Source organism: Amphiprion ocellaris, chromosome 10 (assembly GCF_022539595.1).
Source record: "Amphiprion ocellaris isolate individual 3 ecotype Okinawa chromosome 10, ASM2253959v1, whole genome shotgun sequence".
Taxonomy (NCBI): Eukaryota; Metazoa; Chordata; class Actinopteri; family Pomacentridae; genus Amphiprion; species Amphiprion ocellaris.
The window spans coordinates 29,917,787-29,938,735 of NC_072775.1; the positions used below are offsets into that span (position 1 = coordinate 29,917,787).

A 20,949-nucleotide genomic window follows, 5' to 3' on the forward strand; every position below is an offset into this window, starting at 1 on the left:
AAAATGAAAACCCAAATGGCACCAAGAAAAAATAAGGAATAAGAGAAGAGAGCAAAAATATATGTAGGAGGTACAAGAAGTACAACAGCAGGAAAAATTAACACAGTAGAAGAGAAAGAAATAGTCAGGAATGAAAATCAATCACAAAATCAGAATATAATTCAGATCAGACAGAGAATACAGCATCAGCTCTCCATATGATTACAAGGAAGCATTTACAACTGGATGAGAGTGAGCTCAGAAGAAGCAAATCCTAAAGGAATCTCATGTGTTCTGAATTAATTAAAGCATACTGTCATTAGTCTCCCAAAAACAAGCAGCATATTCCATGTGATTAAATGAGGCCTTTAGAAGCAGCTTTCATCCAGTTTTGACACAAAAATGGAAAGTCAACAAGAGATCCATGCAACTGTAATCCTGGAATAAGCTCCAAAGCAGGCAGACCGGAACAGAGATTTGGATTATGTGGCATCATAGGTTTACAGTAAGTTTCCCTCTAGTGCTGTAGAGCCATTAACTACACTGGACTCCAATCTGTGTCCAAAGAAGTACACTTTCTAAAATTATTAACTGGCTCTTTTTATTTTGCTCTTTTTTCCCCCCACTAGTCTGAGTGAGTGGAGCAGTGGAGCTGGTCATGCTACATAATAAAGGCTTCAGGTTTGAGAAGTTAAACCAGAGATACTTTCAGGAATCCAGTGTGACAAACAAAAGTGCACCTTTTTGTTGTTCCTGTCAGCTGCACTGAGTGGAGCTTCTCTTCTCTAATGCTCAACTGTATTTTTGGAGGGAGTTTGTCATCCAGTTCCGAGCTTCTACATTATCATGTACTGATGTTTTAACTTAAAAGTCAAACTTCACCTGTCTTTTGCTGTTCCTTCTAAAGCTGAATGCAAACAAATGACTGGTAGAAATACACATTGGACCTCTGTTGCAGAATAGCAGCCAACTTTAAGCTCAAAAAGAAAGAAATATATATTAAATGTCTATTTTGAACATTTCTGACAGGAGCTTGGGTGTTTGGAGTTTGTTTTCTGTGAAGTATTCTAAACCTTCAAATAAATTAAGTTCTATATCTGAAACATAAAACAACAACAATTGTGATGTCTCTTAGACCTAACTGACTTGTCCATTTCATACCTGACAGGTGGTGTGTGTTCTCCTCAGCGTAGGGATTGGCTGAACCTGCAGAGCCACAGTTGGACTGAACCAAAGGTCCGCTGATGACGACGGGGCTGGTGTCCGGGTGGAGCAGAGCTGCTTTCAGAGGGCTGATGGTGTTAAACTGAACCACTGACAGACAGCCGGCGAAACCCAGAGACGCCAACCTGGCCAGGTCTGGATCCAAGTCACCGGACTCTGGAGAGACAAACACAATGAGAGAAAAAGTGCTGAAAATATGTCTAAAATGTACTGTTATGATTGCGTTCGTATGCATATTTTTTTTTTCTGTGTTCTGTGTATGCTTCCTTGCTTTGTACATACACTACCATTCAAAAGTTGGGGGTCATCCAGACAGTTTCATGTTTTCCATGAAAACTCACACTTTTATCCATGCGCTAACATAACTGCACAAGGGTTTTCTAATCATCAATTAGCCTTTCAACACCATTAGCTAACACAATGTAGCATTAGAACACAGGAGTGATGGTTGCTGGAAATGTTCCTCTGTATCCCTATGAAAATATTCCATTAAAAATCAGCTGTTTCCAGTTAGAATAGTCATTTACCACATTAACAATGTCTAGACTGTATTTCTGATTAATTTAATGTTATCTTCATTGGAAAAAAATGCTTTCCTTTCAAAAATAAGGACATTTCTAAGTGACTCCAAACTTTTGAACGGTAGTGTATCTGAGTGTGTATTTGGGTGACTACCGTATATTCAAATAGGAGTGTCCTGTATCGCCTATGGGATTGGCTGCTAGGGTGTTGGGTCGGCACGGGATTGGCTGCACATCAGAGGGGCGTGCCATCGTTCACCTGATTCCAACTAGCCCACACACTTCGAGCACAGCATGTGCACAGTGTAACATTTGTTAGATACTTTGGTAATGTATGGTAGGAGGGAGCTGCCATTTTTGTTTCAACCTTGTTTTCTCTGATGGAAGTTAAGTTAGGCAGGTGTTTGAGTTTTGTTTATTTTGACCTTGGGCCGAAGTTAGCTTAGTCATTATCACTGACTTTGCTTTCAACCACATCCCTTGTTTGTCACATTCACTTTATTATAAATAAATTAATCATTCTCTATTTAAAATGTGTTTTATGACTATTTGGGACATGTGGAGGATGGAGCTTCGTGTTGCATTTGAGCAACCCCTATGCTTGGCATCACAGTATGTAATATCTGAAAGTTCAAAATGTCCAACTGGCTTTTTGTTAATTGTGTAAATAACTCAGCTAGTTGTCCAAAGTACACTAATTAAATGCTTTCCAATGCACAGTTTACTAATGTAAATTTGGAAAAATTGTATTGTTTCCATACAAATTGAAAGAGTAAAAGGAACTGAACTATAATGAGAGAGGCTGAGTTGAAACATGCATAATTATGTCATGTTTGTCAGCACTGAGTTCAATACTTGTGGACTATTTTTTTATAGTACAACATGTATTTTTTTTGTTTGTTTGTTTGTTTTTAGAATAAACTATTTTTTTCCTGGATTTCTTTCCTAGCAGACATGTTTGTGTTGTGATATAATATGTGAAAGAGAAACTCAGTGTATTAAATATTACAGTATCTGCACATTATAATCTAACAGCCTTTTTAAATAGATGAAGGAAGGACTGGAGCTCTGTGAGGTTGTGCAGTTCTACTTTAAATGAAACGCTAACATTGGTAAGCTAAGCTAACATGTTCACAATGGCTGTGCTACCAAGTTAATGTAAAACAGGTATTTCAACCATCTTGTTTGGCATGTTGGCATATGAAAACTTACTAATTAGAGTTGGCATGGTGTGCAACTGAAGCAGATGTGATTAGTTTTGTAGTAAACCAACGGGGACATGAGTGTCTGTACCAGATTCCATTGCAACCTATTAGTTATTGATGCAACCTATTAGTTATTGAGACATTTCAACCAGAGTGGTGGATCTGCTAACCAGCATTGGCATCCACTGTGGCAAAAAAAATGTCGAGGGCCAGCAGGGACACGTGTTCAGACAGTCACATCTGTGTCTATGGGAAACTGCCTCACACTAAATGACAACATCTACAGGCAATAGTCGGCTACAGGAGCTGATAATCATCCACCATGGGAATTAAAAGGTGGCAAATCTTCCATTTAGTCATTTGCTGCCAGGGTTTTCCATTTTCCTGCAACACTTACAGTGAATAAGTCAAACCTTTAGGGAACAGCGTGATCTTTCTGATAACCTCCCCCTCCGTCTGAGCTTGCATACTCTGGCAGATTCCCTGACTCCCTGGTGTATTATAAAATCTGTTGTGCATGTATTTGTCTTCTCTCCTAAGAGCAGAAGCACAACAGAAAAAAATGACACTGCCAATTCTGCATCCATGATGCCCATCAATATTCAATCAGAAAAAAATGCCAGACTCGCGCTCGCCACTCTCCATTTACAGCAGGCCGGCTGTCAATTATTCTGCATCCAGTCCATCACTCTGCCAGACAGATGTGCACTTTCCACCTCTGTCTGTTCATTTTATTGACTTAAACCCCTCCATCATTCACCTCCGCTCCTTCACAGCGGCGTAAACAGCAGCTGCGAAAGTCGACATTCCTGCAGTAAACAGCAGCATCAGTGTCTGTTGAAATGACTGAGAGGTGACTGTGGATTTTTTTTTACCAGGACACGTCTGCATGTTGATGAGAGCAGCAGGAAACGCTGGTGCAGCCTGGAAGCTTGTCGCAGCTTTTTCACTCCATCACCTCACCTCACAGTCGCTCTGTATTCCATCCGGATCCATTAGTCAGGCTGATGGATGACAGGGCTGGAGGAGAGCGACAGAAAATCTACTTTCCTGTTGCTTTTGTGATCCTGATCTGACTCTCTGCCTCCTTTTGGTTTGACAGGAAGGGTCACGTGCCGACATGACGGGGCTAAAATAGGTTGCGAAACACTGAGCTGTGTGACATACTGGAGCTCTACATCCGACTGACATAACATGTAGATTTAGTTTACGTATTTGCTTTAACTGGGGTGAAAAAAAAGGCAACCGATGTGGATATTTATGGAACAAAAAATGTTCTGAAATGTAATTTTTCTGTTCAATATTGATCAATTTATTGCCCAATAGTGCAAATTACTACAATTTCTCAGCATCAAGAAGCCTCTCAAACATCAATTGCAGCCTCAGTCAATCTCTCTTGAATTTAATAAAAAGAATGAAAAGAATAATATAATTTCATGTTCTTGTGTGCTCCATCAAGGTCAATCTCTCTTGAATTTAATAAAAAGAATGAAAAGAATAACATAATTTCATGTTCTTGTGTGGAGCTATAAGTGTAATGAGATTAAGGACCTTCCATATCAACGATTACTACAATGTCAAACACTCAATAAACTGCATCAATGAAAGCACAAACTGGGGTGTGTTTTAATAAAACATAATCAGCAGTAACATGTACTGCAGTTGCAAACTGCTGGTTATCGTGAACAACACATTACAAGACTCTAGCAAAGGGACTCTAAAACTTCAACAAGCTATATCTATGCAAAATGAATCATTTTGTTTACTTGATATAACTTGACAGTACTGATGGACAACCCTGATGAAAGCTGCTACAAATGCATGACTTATGTTTTACCATTAATAGCTGCTGTAATTCCGTTTAAATCAACAGAACGGTTGCTGTGACTCTTATCTGTGTTAGCTATGACTGCAGCCTGCAGCCTCCCAGTCTTTCATGCTATTCACAGTTTGTCAGTTTGTCTTTGATGGAGCTGCTCTGAGAAAACATGAATAAGTCATGAAAGAGCCAATTACTGTCCCATCCCAACACTTTTGCAGGTCACTGTCCAGGACTCTGTGGTTAAGTGTATAAATCATGGCACCAAAGCAACCTGGGATGGTGACTATTTGCAGTGAAACATCTATTACATGGACTCTTATGTAAAGGTGGTGATGGTGACCAGGTATGTTGGAGCTACAGCTGAGGCTTTACAAAAGAAAAATACAATATTACATGCTCCCAAAAATGTATTAATGCAACAATTTAATTAATTAATTAATTAATTATGGATGTTTTAGAGCCAAAAATGGCCCACACTGCACGCTTAACAGAATTTCAGCTCAGCCTATTGCCGAATGTTCAGTATTTATACTGTAATGTATTAGAAAATGCAACCTTATCAAGTCCACTCAATTAAATTTAACAAAATTCGTACAATGTTTGACATCACTTGCTATAAATCTAGTAGTTTAGGCCAACAAACACCTACTGTCACTGGATGAACACCACAGGTAGCTGTATAAAGTTGTCTGAGACAGGCGTCACACAAATGTGGCAAATTCATATCAATACATCCTGTATACAGAGACTGTATATAAAAGATGGGTGTAGTCTTCCAGTGATAAAGGTGCTTAAGTGTTAAAGGTCGTTAAACCTGCATTCTTTCTAACAGCCAGCAGGGGGTGACTACTTTGCTTGCTAAAAGAAATATGGTTGTACAGTGATATATGTGGACATGGCAATACTTCTCACTTGATTTGTTTACTTGGAACACATTTTTACAATGAGTTTATGGTGTCAGTAGCTAGTTTTAAGCCCCCTTCAATTCATTGGCTTGTTCATTTTGTAAATTATTATCACATTTAGAGGAAAATAGACAATGAAGCAGCACCTTGAGTTTGAAAACCCAGAGGCAAGCCCATATGGTAGCTTTTTGTCAGTCAGAACCACTCCTTGTTCCCTATATTCACTTTCAAAAAACTAAAATGGCAACAGTCAAAATGCAACAGAACAGGCTTTAAAATGGAAGTAGGCACACCAATGAGTGAAGTCACTGTAGCTACATCCTTATTTATGTACAGTCATTGCTCGTGTATGACCATATTATTGTTCTTAGTGTTCATCTTAGTTTCTGTTCTTGGAGAAGTGCTACTAAAAGGCATAACAAGAAGATGTTTTTCATTGCACTGGCCTAAATCACTGCATTGTGACTGGTGAACAAGCTATTCAACTGTAGTGCTAACACAACTTGTTGATCTTTAATAGTTTTGTCGAGCCACTTGTTTGTCTGATCCACAAATATATTCTCTTCCTCTTCAGTGCAGAAATGGAAGCAGGCCTCTCATCCATCATTTCTCCACCCAACACAACACAATTTGGAGTCAAGAGGTTGCTTAACTAGTCATTTTCAACAGTCTCTGGATGAATTCACTTACACTGAGTAACAAATGCAAACATAATACAGTAGAAATAGGGCTGGCTATGAATGTCTGGGCAACATGCAGCTGAATCAGGTGCCTCGCAGCTCAAGGCCAGAAAACTTAGAAATCACAAAAGGGAACTGGAGTTATCTGATTATTTCACAGCCTCAAATATAATACACTTATGCAAAAAAAAAAAAAAGGGCCATCAATACAACAAGGTAAATGTGACAGTTTTGTGTGTGATATAATGATGTATCTCATCATGCAGTTTTATCCGAATTAGCCCAAAAATACTCTTTGTTTCATTTTTATTACCGTATTTTTGATAAAACGCTGCAGGTTCATGGCAACCTTTCCTCCTTTCTTCTCTTTGGTTTGTCCTCTTTACTATTAGAAAGTGATTTTTTTTTTACATTTTAAGACTCTTAGGGCAGCGTGAGATCTATTCCTCACATTTTTATTATTATTATTTATGAAATAAAAATGGTCAAACATTCCTGTGAGCTAATGCAGTATATGCTATTTTATGACTGTGTTTGGGATTATTTATTTAAGACCTGGGCAACGGAGAGTGCTCAAGAGTACATAGTAAAAATGATGGGTCCAAGATGCGGTTCCTGCAGCAATTTTACATGTCTGTCAGCATTAGCATCAACTCTATACCTGCCCACAACATCTTGTTCTAAAACGTCAGATTCAAGTATAACAAGAACCCAATTAAACTACTAGTTTAAGTAGTTTTGTGTTTGCAGCTTGACTCAGCACAACTCAGGATGATGAAGCGGTTGATATTTTCGTCTTCATCCTAACAGCTTTGGGCGACATTTATTTCTGAAGATCTTAAAGGTGAAGCCAATGTAAAAGTATCTTATACGTTAGTGTTTTTATCGGCCAGCAGGGGGTGACGTCATTGGTGGCAAAAAAAAGTCAGACTGCGTAGAAGTCTATGAGAAAATGGCCCTATTTCTTACTCAATTTGTTACCTCAGTAAATATTGTCCAATGGGTTTATGGTCTCAAAAGCTAGTTTTAACTCTTCAATATAGCAGAGTGTTCATTTTGTAAAATATGGTCCCATTTAGAGGAAAATGGGCGATAAAGCAGGTACATTTTAAGGCCTGGCTACCTTAACATTGACAAATCGCTACCATTATACCAAATCCAGTTTCTGTTCAGTTCTTCAGTTCTGTAATATTTTCTGGTCTAGATGTGAATGGCAAAGTGGTGTAACCCACAACCCAAATATAACATTACAGTGGCGGTTTGAATGTTAGACCATTCTTGAAAACACAAAACTCTGAACCCATTTTTCTCAAATACTAAGTGCGTTAGAGCACCCAAAATCAGCTTCAAAATAGTAGCACACAAATCAATGGGAGACATCCCTTAATTTATCGTCTATTCTTGTGTATGCCTGCTAGTGTTCAAATTTGGTGAAATGCCATTCAAAACTCGAACAAAAAGATGTAATATACTGTACATGCTGCATCACAGCAAGAACTTGAGTAAAATTTCACAGAAAGCACATGCTGAGTGTCAGATGAGGCCAAACATCTCAGAGATTTTATTTAAAAGAATGTTAGTCCGAGTGCTTGCAAACCAACAGAGCCTCTACGCTGCTCTTACTGCCTCCTACTTACCATGCACTCTGCCCAAAACCAGCGACTTGATGGCATTAAATTCTCCATCAGATGTCAGATTGAAGTCTTCTTTGGCATTCTGGTCAATCTGAAAGGGATAAAATATATAAAGATTTTGTTGTTTCTTGTCTCCTTAACAGACTAATGACATTCAGATTTTGTCAGGTACCAATTTTCAAAAGACTCACATTTTTTAACAGCCACTACTTCCTTCAGTACCCAAACAGCAGCTATTTGGAATCCATTAGTTCGTAGTTGACGTTTTTTGTTTTTTTCTTTAGAACTGTGCAGCTTTTTCCTTTATGTTTCATCTCACCAGCTCAGTGGGAGAAATAAGCCATACTTGCAATAAAAAACATTCAGTCATTTTAATGAGGGCGCCTCTACAGAAAGCCTCACCATGTGACTGTGAAGAAGAGAGCTGGTCTGAGCTGAAACCTGAAGTTTCCAACTGAACTTTAGCATTTAAAGGCTGTTTAACACCAAAGCTTATGTTTTAGTTTTCAGTCAGACAGTTTAAGCTTTGTAAGTAGCAATTATAAATACTGATTACTTCTTTGGTGTATCACCAGATTTGAAATAACATTTAATTGGGGTCACATACTTCTTTTTTAATCTTAATTCAAATGAGATACAGACTCACCTTTCTGTCTAAAGCATTACATCTTGTGCTCTTTTGTGAATTATTTCGGTGAGATAAAACATGAAAAGGAATGTTTCAGTTTATTGCTAATATTTTATGCTCTATATTTCTGTCAGGCTTTGGAGTGATGTGTGAAAGGGTCGTGAGCTGCAGTTTGAAGTCTCATATAGATGCGTTTAAAAAGGAACATAGAGTGAGATGAGATGTAGCAAAGCAAATGTTAGTACATCTCCTTGAATCATAAATCTCTGAACAAAACTTCGAGGCAGTCAATCCAGTATATGTTGAAATACTTCATTCTGATGGTCCAACAGATCAAACTGCTATAAGTAAAGCTACAAGAAGACATGAGTCCAGTTCATGGACAGATACAAGACAGGAGGTAAAGGGTCTGGAATAAAAGACAGCTGTGGTTCTTCAGCAAGTGTGAAATCATTCTGCAGGGATAGAAGTACAGAAGTACAGTTGGTGTATTTTGCTATCAAGTTATGCATGTCTATATAGATGCAGTTGAAGTTTGTTCAGAATAAACTAAACACAGACTGCTAAATTAGGCCAAAATAGGTTAAATCTGAAACACCTTACAAAGGAATGTAGCCCACCTGAGAGTTGTTTTCAGTTTTTGCTGGCCTCTAGTTGCAGTTTGAGCCAAAAAAGAAAAAAGTTCTGCGCTCCCAGTGGTAATGCTGATATAACTGGATAAGTATTGATGTAGCCCGAAGCAAATATTGCTAGTTTAGACCAGATGCTGACCAGCACTCCTGTGCCAACATATTACCATGTGGGCTTGAGGTTTTTGTCTGTCAGTTCATTTTATTGGAGGCAATTTGATAAAACACAGCTTTTTAATATACATCCCATCTGAAAACAAGATAAAATAAGTTATTAGTAAAGGTCCAGTGTGTAGGAATGAGACAGCAGAAATGGAAAATAATCTAATTACATAATTCTGTTTTCATTAGTGTACAATCCAATGAAATTAAGAACCATTTTGTCTTAATTAAGCTAAAATAAGCCCTTTATGTCTAAGGAGTGCTGCTTCTCTTCTGCTAAGTGGCAGTAGCCCGTAACAGATGAACCAAACTGGCTGTAAACACTCAAAAACAAGGTTGTACATCTCAAACACAAACACAGGGGTTTCTGCTCCTTTTTAGCAGCCACCATTCATTCTCCTACACATTCGGAAGATGTGGTTTACTGACCTGGTTGTAATCTGCAGGGTCACCACTTGATGCATTTGAAGTATTGAAGTAAATTTGCTCCCAAATGTGCAAAAAAATTAAAGATCAAAACAATATCCGAATATTTGGTCGTAACGTTGGTACACTATATTGCCAAAAGTATTCACTCACCCATCCAAATAATCAGAATCAGGTGTTCCAATCACTTCCATGGCCATAGGTGTATAAAATCAAGCACCTAGACATGCAGACTGCTTTTACAAACATTTGTGAAAGAATGGTTCGCTCTCAGGAGCTCAGTGAATTCCAGCGTGGAACTGTGATAGGATGCCACCTGTGCAACAAATCCAGTTGTGATATTTCCTGGCTCCTAAATATTCCACAGTCAACTGTCAGCTGTATTATAAGAAAGTGGAAGTGTGTGGGAACGACAGCAACTCAGCCACCAAGTGGTAGGTTACGTAAACTGATGGAGAGGGATCAGTGGATGCTGAGGTGCATAGTGCCAAGAGGTCGCCAACTTTTTGCAGAGTCAATCGCTACAGACCTTCAAACTTCATGTGGCCTTCAGATTAGCTCCAGAACAGTGCTTCAGCAGAGAGCTTCATGGAATGGGTTTCCATGGCCCAGCAGCTGCATCCAAGCCATACATCACCAAGTGCAATGCAAAGCGTGGGATGCAGTGGTGTAAAGCAGCCACCACTGGACTCTACAGCAGTGGAGACGCCTTCTCTGGAGTGACGAATCGCGCTTCTCCATCTGGCAATCTGATGGACGAGTCTGGGTTTGGTGGTTGCCAGGAGAACGATACTTGTCGGACTGCATTGTGCCAAGTGTAAAGTTTGGTGGAGGGGGGATTATGGTGCGGGGTTGTTTTTCAGGAGCTGGGCTTGGCCCCTTAGTTCCAGTGAAAGGAACTCTGAATGCTTCAGCATACCAAGACATTTTGGACAATTCCATGCTCCCAACTTTGTGGGAACAGTTTGGAGCTGGCCCCTTCCTCTTCCAACATGACTGTGCACCAGTGCACAAAGCAAGGTTCATAAAGACATGGATGACAGAGTCTGGTGTGGATGAACTTGACTGGCCTGCACAGAGTCCTGACCTCAACCCGATAGAACACCTTTGGGATGAATTAGAGCAGAGACTGAGAGCCAGACCTTCTGGTCCAACATCAGTGTGTGACCTCACAAATGCGCTTCTGGAAGAATGGTGAAAAATTCCCATAAACACACTCCTAAACCTTGGGGACAGCCTTCCCAGAAGAGTTGAAGCTGTTCTAGCTGCAAAGGGTGGACCCACGTCATATTGAATCCTATGGATTAGGAATGGGATGTCACTTACGTTCATATGCGAGTCAAGGCAGGTGAGCGAATACTTTTGGCAATATAGTGTATCTGAATATTTATTTTGAGATCCGAATATTCGAATGGTTAGTTATTTAAATATGATTCCCGTACCCAGAGAGAGCAATAGAACACTCACTTAAAATGACTCTTTAAACATAGACTTGATAGTTGGTTGAACAGACATTCACTGGAAGTCTTTTCACCACATAATAATTTTCAATTTTAAAAATGTATCCTTACAATTTGAAACACCAACACCTACCAGAATGTCCCTGAGTCATTTTCATGTTCAGCACCTGCCGATATCAAGTCCTAAATGGACACAATTTTTCGAGAACATACACACTCCAGGCACATTAACGTTAAAGTCAACAGAATATCTATAATTAATAAGTGAATAGCTCTGCAATGCATTTCCTCATCCAAGCTGTTCCTTAATGCTACACAGGTGTTCATAAACCTTGTTGTAAAGCTTCACGAAGGCATTGTTTCAAATGTAGTGTGGAGATGGTAAAATGTAATGTGGCTCCACAAGTTCCACAAGATGATAGTCTCTATATGCATGTCAGAAAATGTAGATTAGCTGTAGTACCTGGCTTCACCACCAGGTAGAGCATCTTTATGTTTAACACTGTAGCAACCCGAGCAGGTGATCACCCATAATAGCATTGTTTTAGAAAGGGCCACCATGACAAAGACTTTAGTGATGCTTAATGACCTCAAGTCAGAGATTATGTGTTTAAGACAAGCTGTGACTGACTAGTACAGAGTTCCTATAGCCAAGTGGCATACATAACAGAACCAACTTTATGTGAAAGTTGACAAAAACAGCCATGTCTACATAAGGCAAATTCCCATTGTGCTCAATTTGTGCTCTGTTATTCCATTAAGGATTGATCAGGCTGCTAATTGTTGATTTTGAAGCCTATTTAAAATTTCCATCCCTACTGTCCTGCCACAAAATGTGCTCTGCATTTTATGACACCTGTGATAGTGGATGGAATTTAGCTTCACGTTGATACAAATCAGTTAGAAAATGCCTTGAGTAGCCCCCAGTCTCAATTTTTGAAACTGGATCAAAACACCCCTACCTATCAGTGGTTTGAAGAAACTCATTGTGTGTAGATGGTAGAGAGCATTTTACAAATAAGGTTGCTTGTTCTGATAATAAAACAAAAAGCTCCAGGTGAAGTTCACACTGCCTTAAACTGACATGATTTATTTAACAATAGGTTTTCACATATTATCACCTGGAGTGTTTTTATTCCACCATCTGAACAGGCTTTGATGTCTTGATGAGGTGAGCTGCGGAGGCAATGATTTAAGTTAGTGTTTTATTTTTCTATTGCTGGCAAAGTGTGATGTACTATTTTAAAGATCTATTAGAATGTTTTTAGTAACCCTAAAAGGGAGTAAACACTGCACCTCAGTCTCTATTATAACAGCATGGAAACCGAGGACACGTTTATTAGTAGCCCAGAGAGATTTAGGCCTCTGTGGGTCATTTTTCAGCTGGTCAGAGGAGATATGATGCTGTAGAGATTGTATCCTGCTGCCCCTTTAGGAAACAGTCAGCTGAAAGTTCATCTGATGTCCCCAGAGCACGTTGCTAACAATACAATGATTCAAGGTGATGGAAACCGGCAAGATGAGATGCGACTCATATTTCACTGGTGCCTCAACACAGTGAATCAAGACGAGGTCACCTTGTATTTCATCTCACTGTGTTGATAATCATAGCAACATTCAGGCTCTGGTTAGATGGAGTTTACCTCATGCATCATGTGAGATTGTTGTTAACAAGATGAGACACTCAGTAGATCCAGATTTGATTCGGATGCTTCATATTTCATTGTGAGCGGTTTTAATTTGTAGTTTGTTCCTGGTGACCTGCTGTAACTCAGCTAAAATCACTGGGGGTTTATTATATTATCGAGACCAACAACATAGTGGTGTAGAGATGAGACAAACACACACATTTGGTGACTTATTGTGGGAAAACAAATCATTTTAAATGTCCAAAATTGTCATACTTTCATGGAAAACGGGTAGAATTTTGACAAAAATAGCATGTTGTGGCGATATTTTTTGGGACTACTCATCATGTTTACGAGAGCGAAACGTTGTACGCAGAAAAGAGGAAATTAAATTCATCAAAGCTATCAAAGTGAACCTGACTGCAGCAACACTGAAAAGCAAAACTTAAATTCGCTGAATGTCGGGTGCAAATATTTACAAGCTCAGCTCGTGAAAAATGAAAGCTGAGTATTCATCCATGCTTTGCGGTGTTTAGAACACGGCATATACGTGGAAAACATGATTAAGCTGCAGGAGGGATTTCGTTTTTCTTTTTTTCACCTTGAAAGTGGGTGGAGACTGTTGAAATGTAATCAGCATAACATGTGGCTGACCACATCTGTGAAGAGGCAACCTTTTTATAAGTATAGGAAGCATAAAAGATTTCTGAGCCAACAGAAAACAACTTCAAGTGCTCTTCAGTCTGGAAGTCTGCACTTGGACATGAGCAGGCACCAATTCATAAGAGGCGGATTTGAACAAGTGGGTGCTTTCCACAAATTCCTGACTGGCAAGTTGTGAAAGGACAGTGGAAATGCGCATGAATAATGGAAACCCTGCAAATATCAAACTCTCAAAGGAGATGATTAACATATTTAACATTTTTAAAAATAGTGCACACCATATTGTTTTAAAAAACAGACCGAGGCTAAGAAAATGACCCTTCAAAGAGCATTCGGCTCTCAGTTTGAGGCTGCCAGAAGTGAGAGTGAGCAGCTTTTCTAATTATGAGAGAAGTTACACAATTCTTTTTACTGGTTTTAGCTGTTTTTACTGAGCATGGAAAATACAGTTTTACTTACTGTACACTTACAACATGGAATAACCTGCAGAACAGTTTGAGAAATTTTATTTTTAGGGCAGATCTGATTTTAACTTCTTATTTTACTTTCATCTTCTCTTGTTTTAGTTGATTCATTTGTTTTTACACCATAAATGATCCAGTTATTGGCTATATTATTTTATTACCTTTGCCTTTCAGTCATTTTATTACTCTGCCAAGGAACACGGCAGAGTTATGTGATGATCCGCGTCTGTCTGTCTGTTCGTAACATTACTTAAAAACGGACTAATGGATTTACATGAAATTTTCAGGGAAGGTCAGAAATGACACAAGGACCACCTAATTAGATTTTGGCAGTGATGCGTCTTATAGTCTGGATCTACAGATTTGTTAAAGATTTCTGTGTCATTGTGAGATAGTGGCACAGCGTCATTGTAATCATGACAACAAGTGAACACTACATCAGCTGCCTGCTGATGATCACATGATTGCGATTCTACTACAAATCGACCGTTGCGGACTTGTGAGGACTTATCCATTGGAAATGATACAAGGAACAATTGATTAAATTGTAGGGGTGTTTCCAAGTCCCATCAATTCCTGCCACCCGTTACATATTTAGGTCATGCGATTTAGTATCCGTACATAACGTACACATGCAACACATGCCTGTGCTCAGTGAAAGGTCATTTTGTTTGAGGGTACATCTATTTTAAATGGCCACATTCTATGTTGTGATTTCTGATCATCAATAACTAATAAAGAAATGTTGCATTTCTACAAAAAATGCTGCATTTCTTACAGTGCCATATGGGGGAATGAAAAGCCTTGGCCGAGTACTGTGCTCTCTGAGTGCTTTTCTAGTTGCTATTGTCATCCAACTTTCTTATTTGTGTGAGTACATCTTTTATTTTCTTACCTTGTAAGTGAGGCCCTGATACCTCAATGTCCTCCAAGTTTGAATAAAAATCATGATTTTGTCCTCACTTGTGTAAAAATCGAATCCTGCTCTCGTGTTTCTGATAATAAATAGAACCCTGAAATCATTTTGTGCTCCCTGAAATCTTCATTTGCTCTATTTGTTTCATTAATTCAGCATAATCTCCCAAAACATGATTAGTTATTCAGCTCTCTGTGGCTCTTGGTGCATTTTCTGGATAATGCTGTGCAACATTGTGGAGTGTTTTGTTACCTGCACAGACACAGAGTCCGACAGTCTCCTGATGGTAACGGTGTGCAGCTGTCCGTTGGCCAAACTCCTCACTTTGCTCCTCAACACTTCAGCTTCTCTGCTGCTGTCCAATTTGTATCTCACCTCCAGCTTATCTTCAAGCAGAAGACACACACAAAGACAAAGTTTTTCCAACTTCCAATTTTTTTTTCTCTCTTGATAAAGACATCCAGGTCATCTTCTCTAATCTTTCTCCTCTTTAAGGATGTGTATTTCACCTCTGTGATGAATCAGAATGATGAGTATCTGAGTTAATAAAGCTCTCCCTGCTAAGAGGATTACGCTGTAATTCCCTATCAATAACAAAACTCCAAATCTAATTAATTTTTCTAATAATCAGAGCATTAAGGGCAGATTTAATGAAAGTGCTATTATTTCTTAGGGCTTTGAAGATTTAAAAGATGGATAAGAAACCGTCCTTCACATGCATACATATTAACATTATTATAATATTCAATTATAATTACTCTGATAAGGAACATTTTATCATCATGATTCACTACGCTCTTCATTTTACTACAAAGGTGCATTTACAAAACAAGGAATCCCTAATAGATGCAAGAGCTCATTCACTTTGCTGTGTCTTCTCATAACATATGCATGCATTCCTAAAAACAAGACTCAGGTGACTGACTAAGAATTTCTTTGAGCTAAAGAAGTTTAACTGCAGTAGAGGGGGAAAAAAGGAATAAGAAATGAATGGGAAAAAGAGAAAGCTCTCATGTGTTTAACCGAATTCTTCAGTTTAAGAGCATGACTCCATGGTCAGCATGAAATCTTAATGCCCTGCTGTCCATCCGCCTTATCTGGGTTATTAACAACAACAAAAAAATCTGTTCACAGCTAATCTAGCTGCAAAAATACAATTTTGTTGGACTACTGGATGCTGAAAATGTAATTCTACATCAAAGTATTTATGCTACTACTCTTAAAAGCCACACTATAATTATTTGACACAACATTTTAGCAATTTTTAAGCTGTTTATTTCAGCAAATCAGCCCACCAAATTCTTATCACTGCAGGGCTCATCAGGTCTCAATGATAGGACCAGTGAACACTTTTTTTTCCTCCTACAAGCTGGATGGATTAAAAGGCAGTAGAGGCTGATGGGGGGGGAATCCGGAGACAGGAAAGATCTGACAGATTCTGACAGATCTTGGTAAAGCTGCAGAGCAGCAAAGGAGAGCGAGTGAAGGAGCAGGAGAGGTCAATATCAGGAGGAGATGACAGGAAAAGGGGGAGAGAATGAGAGGATGAGGGGAGGCAAGTAATTGAAAAAAGTCGTGGGAGGAAGAGCATCGAAACAGGAAAGGACTTGAGGAGATTTTTACTGCGACAGCAAACCTGTTATTGTTTTCACCTAGTGAATCTGTTGTACGTGGCAGGAATTAACACAAACGCAATAGCAGGTGTTTATACGGTATAAAACATAAGTGGGTTCACCCTTGTGCAATATCACTAAAATCTCAAATGACTCTAAACTCTTTTATCTCTCAATGTTTGCATTACTTCTAATTTGAAAAGTAGTGTTCATTTTTATGCACAGTCAAAAACAATCCCTTTATAAAGGTAACCCAGGCTCTAAAAGTAGAAACATAAGTGAATACACCTGTGATCACCGACACACAAACCTGGAATAACTGAAGCAAAATTGAGTACACCTGCAATATCCAATCAGTCCAAGTACAGCTGTAACTAAATCTGCCTATTACCACCTGAAGAACATTGCTAGAATCAAGGGTTTTCCGTCTAGAGAAGTCACAGAATCTTGTTCATGCATTTATTTTCAGTAGGTTAGATTATTGTAATGTGTCTTCATAGGTTTCAACGAGAAATCAATCCAGAATGCTGCTGCCAGAGTCCTAACTAACACTATAAAACTGGACCAGATTACACCGGTCCTCAAATCACTACACTGGCTTCCTGATGGCCAAGGGATAGAGTTCAAAATCTTACTCCTGGTCTGCAAAACACTGAATGGTCTTAGACCAAAATACATCCTGGACTTACTACCTCCATATGAAGCATCCAGAGCCCTCGGGACATCATGGACAGGTTTACTGTGTGTTCCCAGAATCAGAACCAAAAATAGTGAAGCAGCAATCAGCTATTGTGCTCCTCAGCTGTGGAACAAACTTCCTGAACACCTGAGCAGACCTCAGGTGTTCAGGAAGGCTCTTTTAAATCAGGCCTGAAAACCATAATGTTTACTGCAGCTTTCTCTTAGATGCTTAATCTAATTTCTTGACTTTTAATGCACTTTTATGTTTTATTTCTGTGATGATCTTAACGTCTACTTTGAAATCATCTTTATAATGAATTTTCTGAATGTATTTCTTTGCCATTGTAAAGCAGCTTGAATGTATGAATTGTGCTATACAAATAAATTTGCCTTGCCTCAGCAAGCTGTGTCTATGTCTTCACCATACCTCCACAAAGATAATATATAATATCAGTCTTCCAGGGATGGAAAAGGATACAGAAAGATCAGTGACCGACGAAAATCAGCAGAAATCACAAAGCTTAAAATGAGCCACTAATCTGAGCCAAGGTGTCCTCCTGAAATGACAGTGTGCCATTTGAACAATCTAGCTCTGAAAAACATATGACGAGTACTTCAGACAGGGCTTATCAGTGCAAATCAGCGTTTCTGTGACAGCTCAGACAATGGGAAAGGTATTGAACAATGGAAACCTCTATTGCCAGTCTCCAAGAAAAAAATATATAGCTTGTTCTTGGGCACAAAACTGCAGGATTAAACTTCGCTAAAGAACATGAAAAGATACCAGATGACTATTCTGATCACATTATTTGGTCAGATAAGAGCAAGACAATTTTTTTCAGCTCAGATTTGGTCCAGCATGTTTGGTATGAACCTCATGAGGGTCACCACAGTGAATGCATAGTCCTGACAGTGAAGCACCGAGGTGGGAGTGTGGTGACATGGTGCTGTAAGAGAACATAATAATAGATGGAACCATGGAAACTTGTGACTAAACCAAAATACCGCCTAACAAGATGATTAAAGTATTCACAAGCTTGGCAGAAGAGGTATATTCCAGCATGGTAACAACCCAAAACTCAATGAAGACATTTAAGCACCACTGGCATCCTCAATGCTGAGTAGGATTTAGTCTAAAGCAAGCATAAAAACAGTTCAATATTCAACGTATTGAAACAAATTTGAAAATCCGTAAACTGGATAGACTTTTGTTGCATTGACTTTCTACTCTAAAACCTGTATTTTCAATAGAGGTAATGCAAATTGTTAGTTTTTAATTGTATATATGAACAAATACCCAATTGTTCCACTTAGAACTAAAGCAAATATTAATTATTATTGCACAGGATTGTACTCCTGTTTCTGTTTAGTACTGGCTGGCTGTCTGTGAGCAGACTTTGTCAACACAATAGCTATTATGAAATTTTGTAGTTGTGCAGCTGAGGTCCAAAATGAATTCAGAGTTAAAAGATGAGAGTCGTGCCACCCACGAATATGTTACGCATGTGAAAGTGTGAACAAACATGATGAGTGACAATGATCAACGGCTGAGAACGAAAAAGACAGAAGCGAAGAAAGAGTTAACAAGAAAGGGGGAAAAAACAGAAGATTTTCGGAGGCTGGAAGAACAAGAGGTTACCATGAAAGGAGGCTTATAAGAAGCTTTTAATGAATTAATACACAATGTCAACCTAAAGTCTGAATGACCCAGGAGATGAAAAAGACATGATGATGACAGAAAGAAACAAAGGAAATTTGAAATAGACGGATTTCATCTGAACTTTCTGCTGTCCTATTTTCAATCGAAATATTAAACTGATGGAGAGGTGGACGCTGATAACATTCAAAAGAGACTTCAAACCAACTCCTTCAAATAAAAGCCTCACGTCCTGCTCACCGTTCTTGTTGACGAGCAGGGCCAGGTGTTCTCTGTAGTAGGAGCTGACGTAGAGCAGCAAAGCAGGACTCTGGTTGGTCCTGAAGCTCAGCGAGACGTTCTCTCCTCTCAGCGTCATGTCGGAGTAGATGGAGGACGGCAGAGCGCTGCTGTTCCTGCTCAGCTCATAGGGTTCCTTGAAGGTGTAGCTGACGGACGATCCAGGCTTGAAGCTGGCCGACACCTCTGGAGGAAGACGGACAGCAACACAGAGGTTTCAGTGCCAAAGTTTATTCAGCAGTATGAGACATGGATAGAAATCTCCAGAGTCTTGAAGCTTTCTTTTTACTGCTTCATCCGGATTCTTGAGAATCTCTCCAGACAAATGACAGATTTTCTAAGTTTTCAGAAGAAGTACTCAGGCACCTTTTCCTTGTTTGTCAAGCACCTTTACAAAACACTAGACCAGAAGTGTCAAACTCATTTTAGTTCAGGGGCCACATGTCGCCAATTTGATCTCAAGTGACCAGTAAAATCACAGCATGATAACCTATAAATAACTTCAAATATTTCCCTTTGTTTTAGTGCAAAAAAGTACATTCTGAAAATGTTCAAGTTAATGAACTATCTTTTTGCAAAACTTTATGAACAAACTGAAATTTCTTCCAAGAAACAGGTGCAATTTCAAAAATTTTATACCCTAGTTTATCATTTACACATTACAACTTACAGATCACAGAGTATCTACAATGGCACAAAACATTTAGTCACAGGTACCCGGAAGTGAACAATGTAGTATTTTACTTTATGATCAAAACAACTTGTCAAGATCTACAAATTATTTTAAATATACATTCATTTCCACATCTGTGCAGTAATTCTAACCATCACACCATACAGCCAATAATTTGTGCTACAAGCTACTCCAGCAAAGGTGGGACATTATAGGAACAAAAGTACCAAAAACAACAGCTTCATAATTTATACCATTCAGATAAATCAGCATCTCTCTAGTTGTCTCACCAAAAATTGAACCAAAGCCCTGATTTCAAGCGCAGGGCTTTTACATTTTTATTATTATATTGTGTTCAACTCTTGTAATTCTAAAGTTCAGGATTAGTTTCACTGCTAGAAGTGAAACTCAGCAGGATTAAAATGTTGCAGTTATTCACCGGCCTAATGACTGTAAAATCTTTTACAACCATTATTATTTTGCTTTTGTTTCACTGATAGATTTGTTGTAAAGTGCAATCATCGACCCATTTCCCTGCATGACGGCCATTTATTTCACTTTGCAGCACCCCCTTTGTTTTTCTTTTACTTGAGTAGTGATTCAATATTACCAGGAGGAGGATAATTGTTTTCCTGACAAAGAGCAATTCATGTATTTATAGTAAATTCTCATTTTCAATATTAGAATAAATTACCCAGGGTTATTGAATAACTCTGTGTCGCCCAATTAGGTTGCAAAAAACAAACAAAACAAAACAAACAAAAAAAAAAACAAGGCTGCTCTCAAAATACCACAAAAAGAAAAGTTCAGCTCAGTTTCTCTGCAATTTTAAACACAGCTGTATCAATGTAAAGTTTCACAAAAGCATCAAAGCAGTTAAAACACACTTGAATCTGTTGACGTAGATGCAGATAAGTGCAGTGGATACAGCAGCTGGTATCCACTGCACTTAAAAGTCCTCTTTTAAACAGCTGAACTCACTGACATTGTTGAAGCCAGACATAAAAGTCAATGCGATGACGCGTTCTTAATGCAATGAATGTAACATCAAACGAATGATTTAAATAGACTCTTGAGGTTCATTGCACAAAACCTTTGAT

At 38.7% G+C, this 20,949-nt stretch overlaps 1 protein-coding gene across 1 annotated transcript in view; it reads right to left on the reverse strand.

Annotated features, from left to right (window-relative positions):
- Window positions 1–20,949, reverse strand: part of LOC111562872 (contactin-associated protein-like 4) — a 165,124-nt gene that overhangs the window by 5,969 nt on the left and 138,206 nt on the right. The window contains exons 19-22 of the mRNA XM_055014594.1: window positions 19,138–19,362; window positions 15,199–15,332; window positions 7,974–8,061; window positions 1,141–1,359 (exon numbers count right to left, since the gene is read on the reverse strand). Coding sequence (XP_054870569.1) covers window positions 1,141–1,359; window positions 7,974–8,061; window positions 15,199–15,332; window positions 19,138–19,362 — 666 coding nt within the window. The remainder of the gene's footprint in view (window positions 1–1,140; window positions 1,360–7,973; window positions 8,062–15,198; window positions 15,333–19,137; window positions 19,363–20,949) is intronic.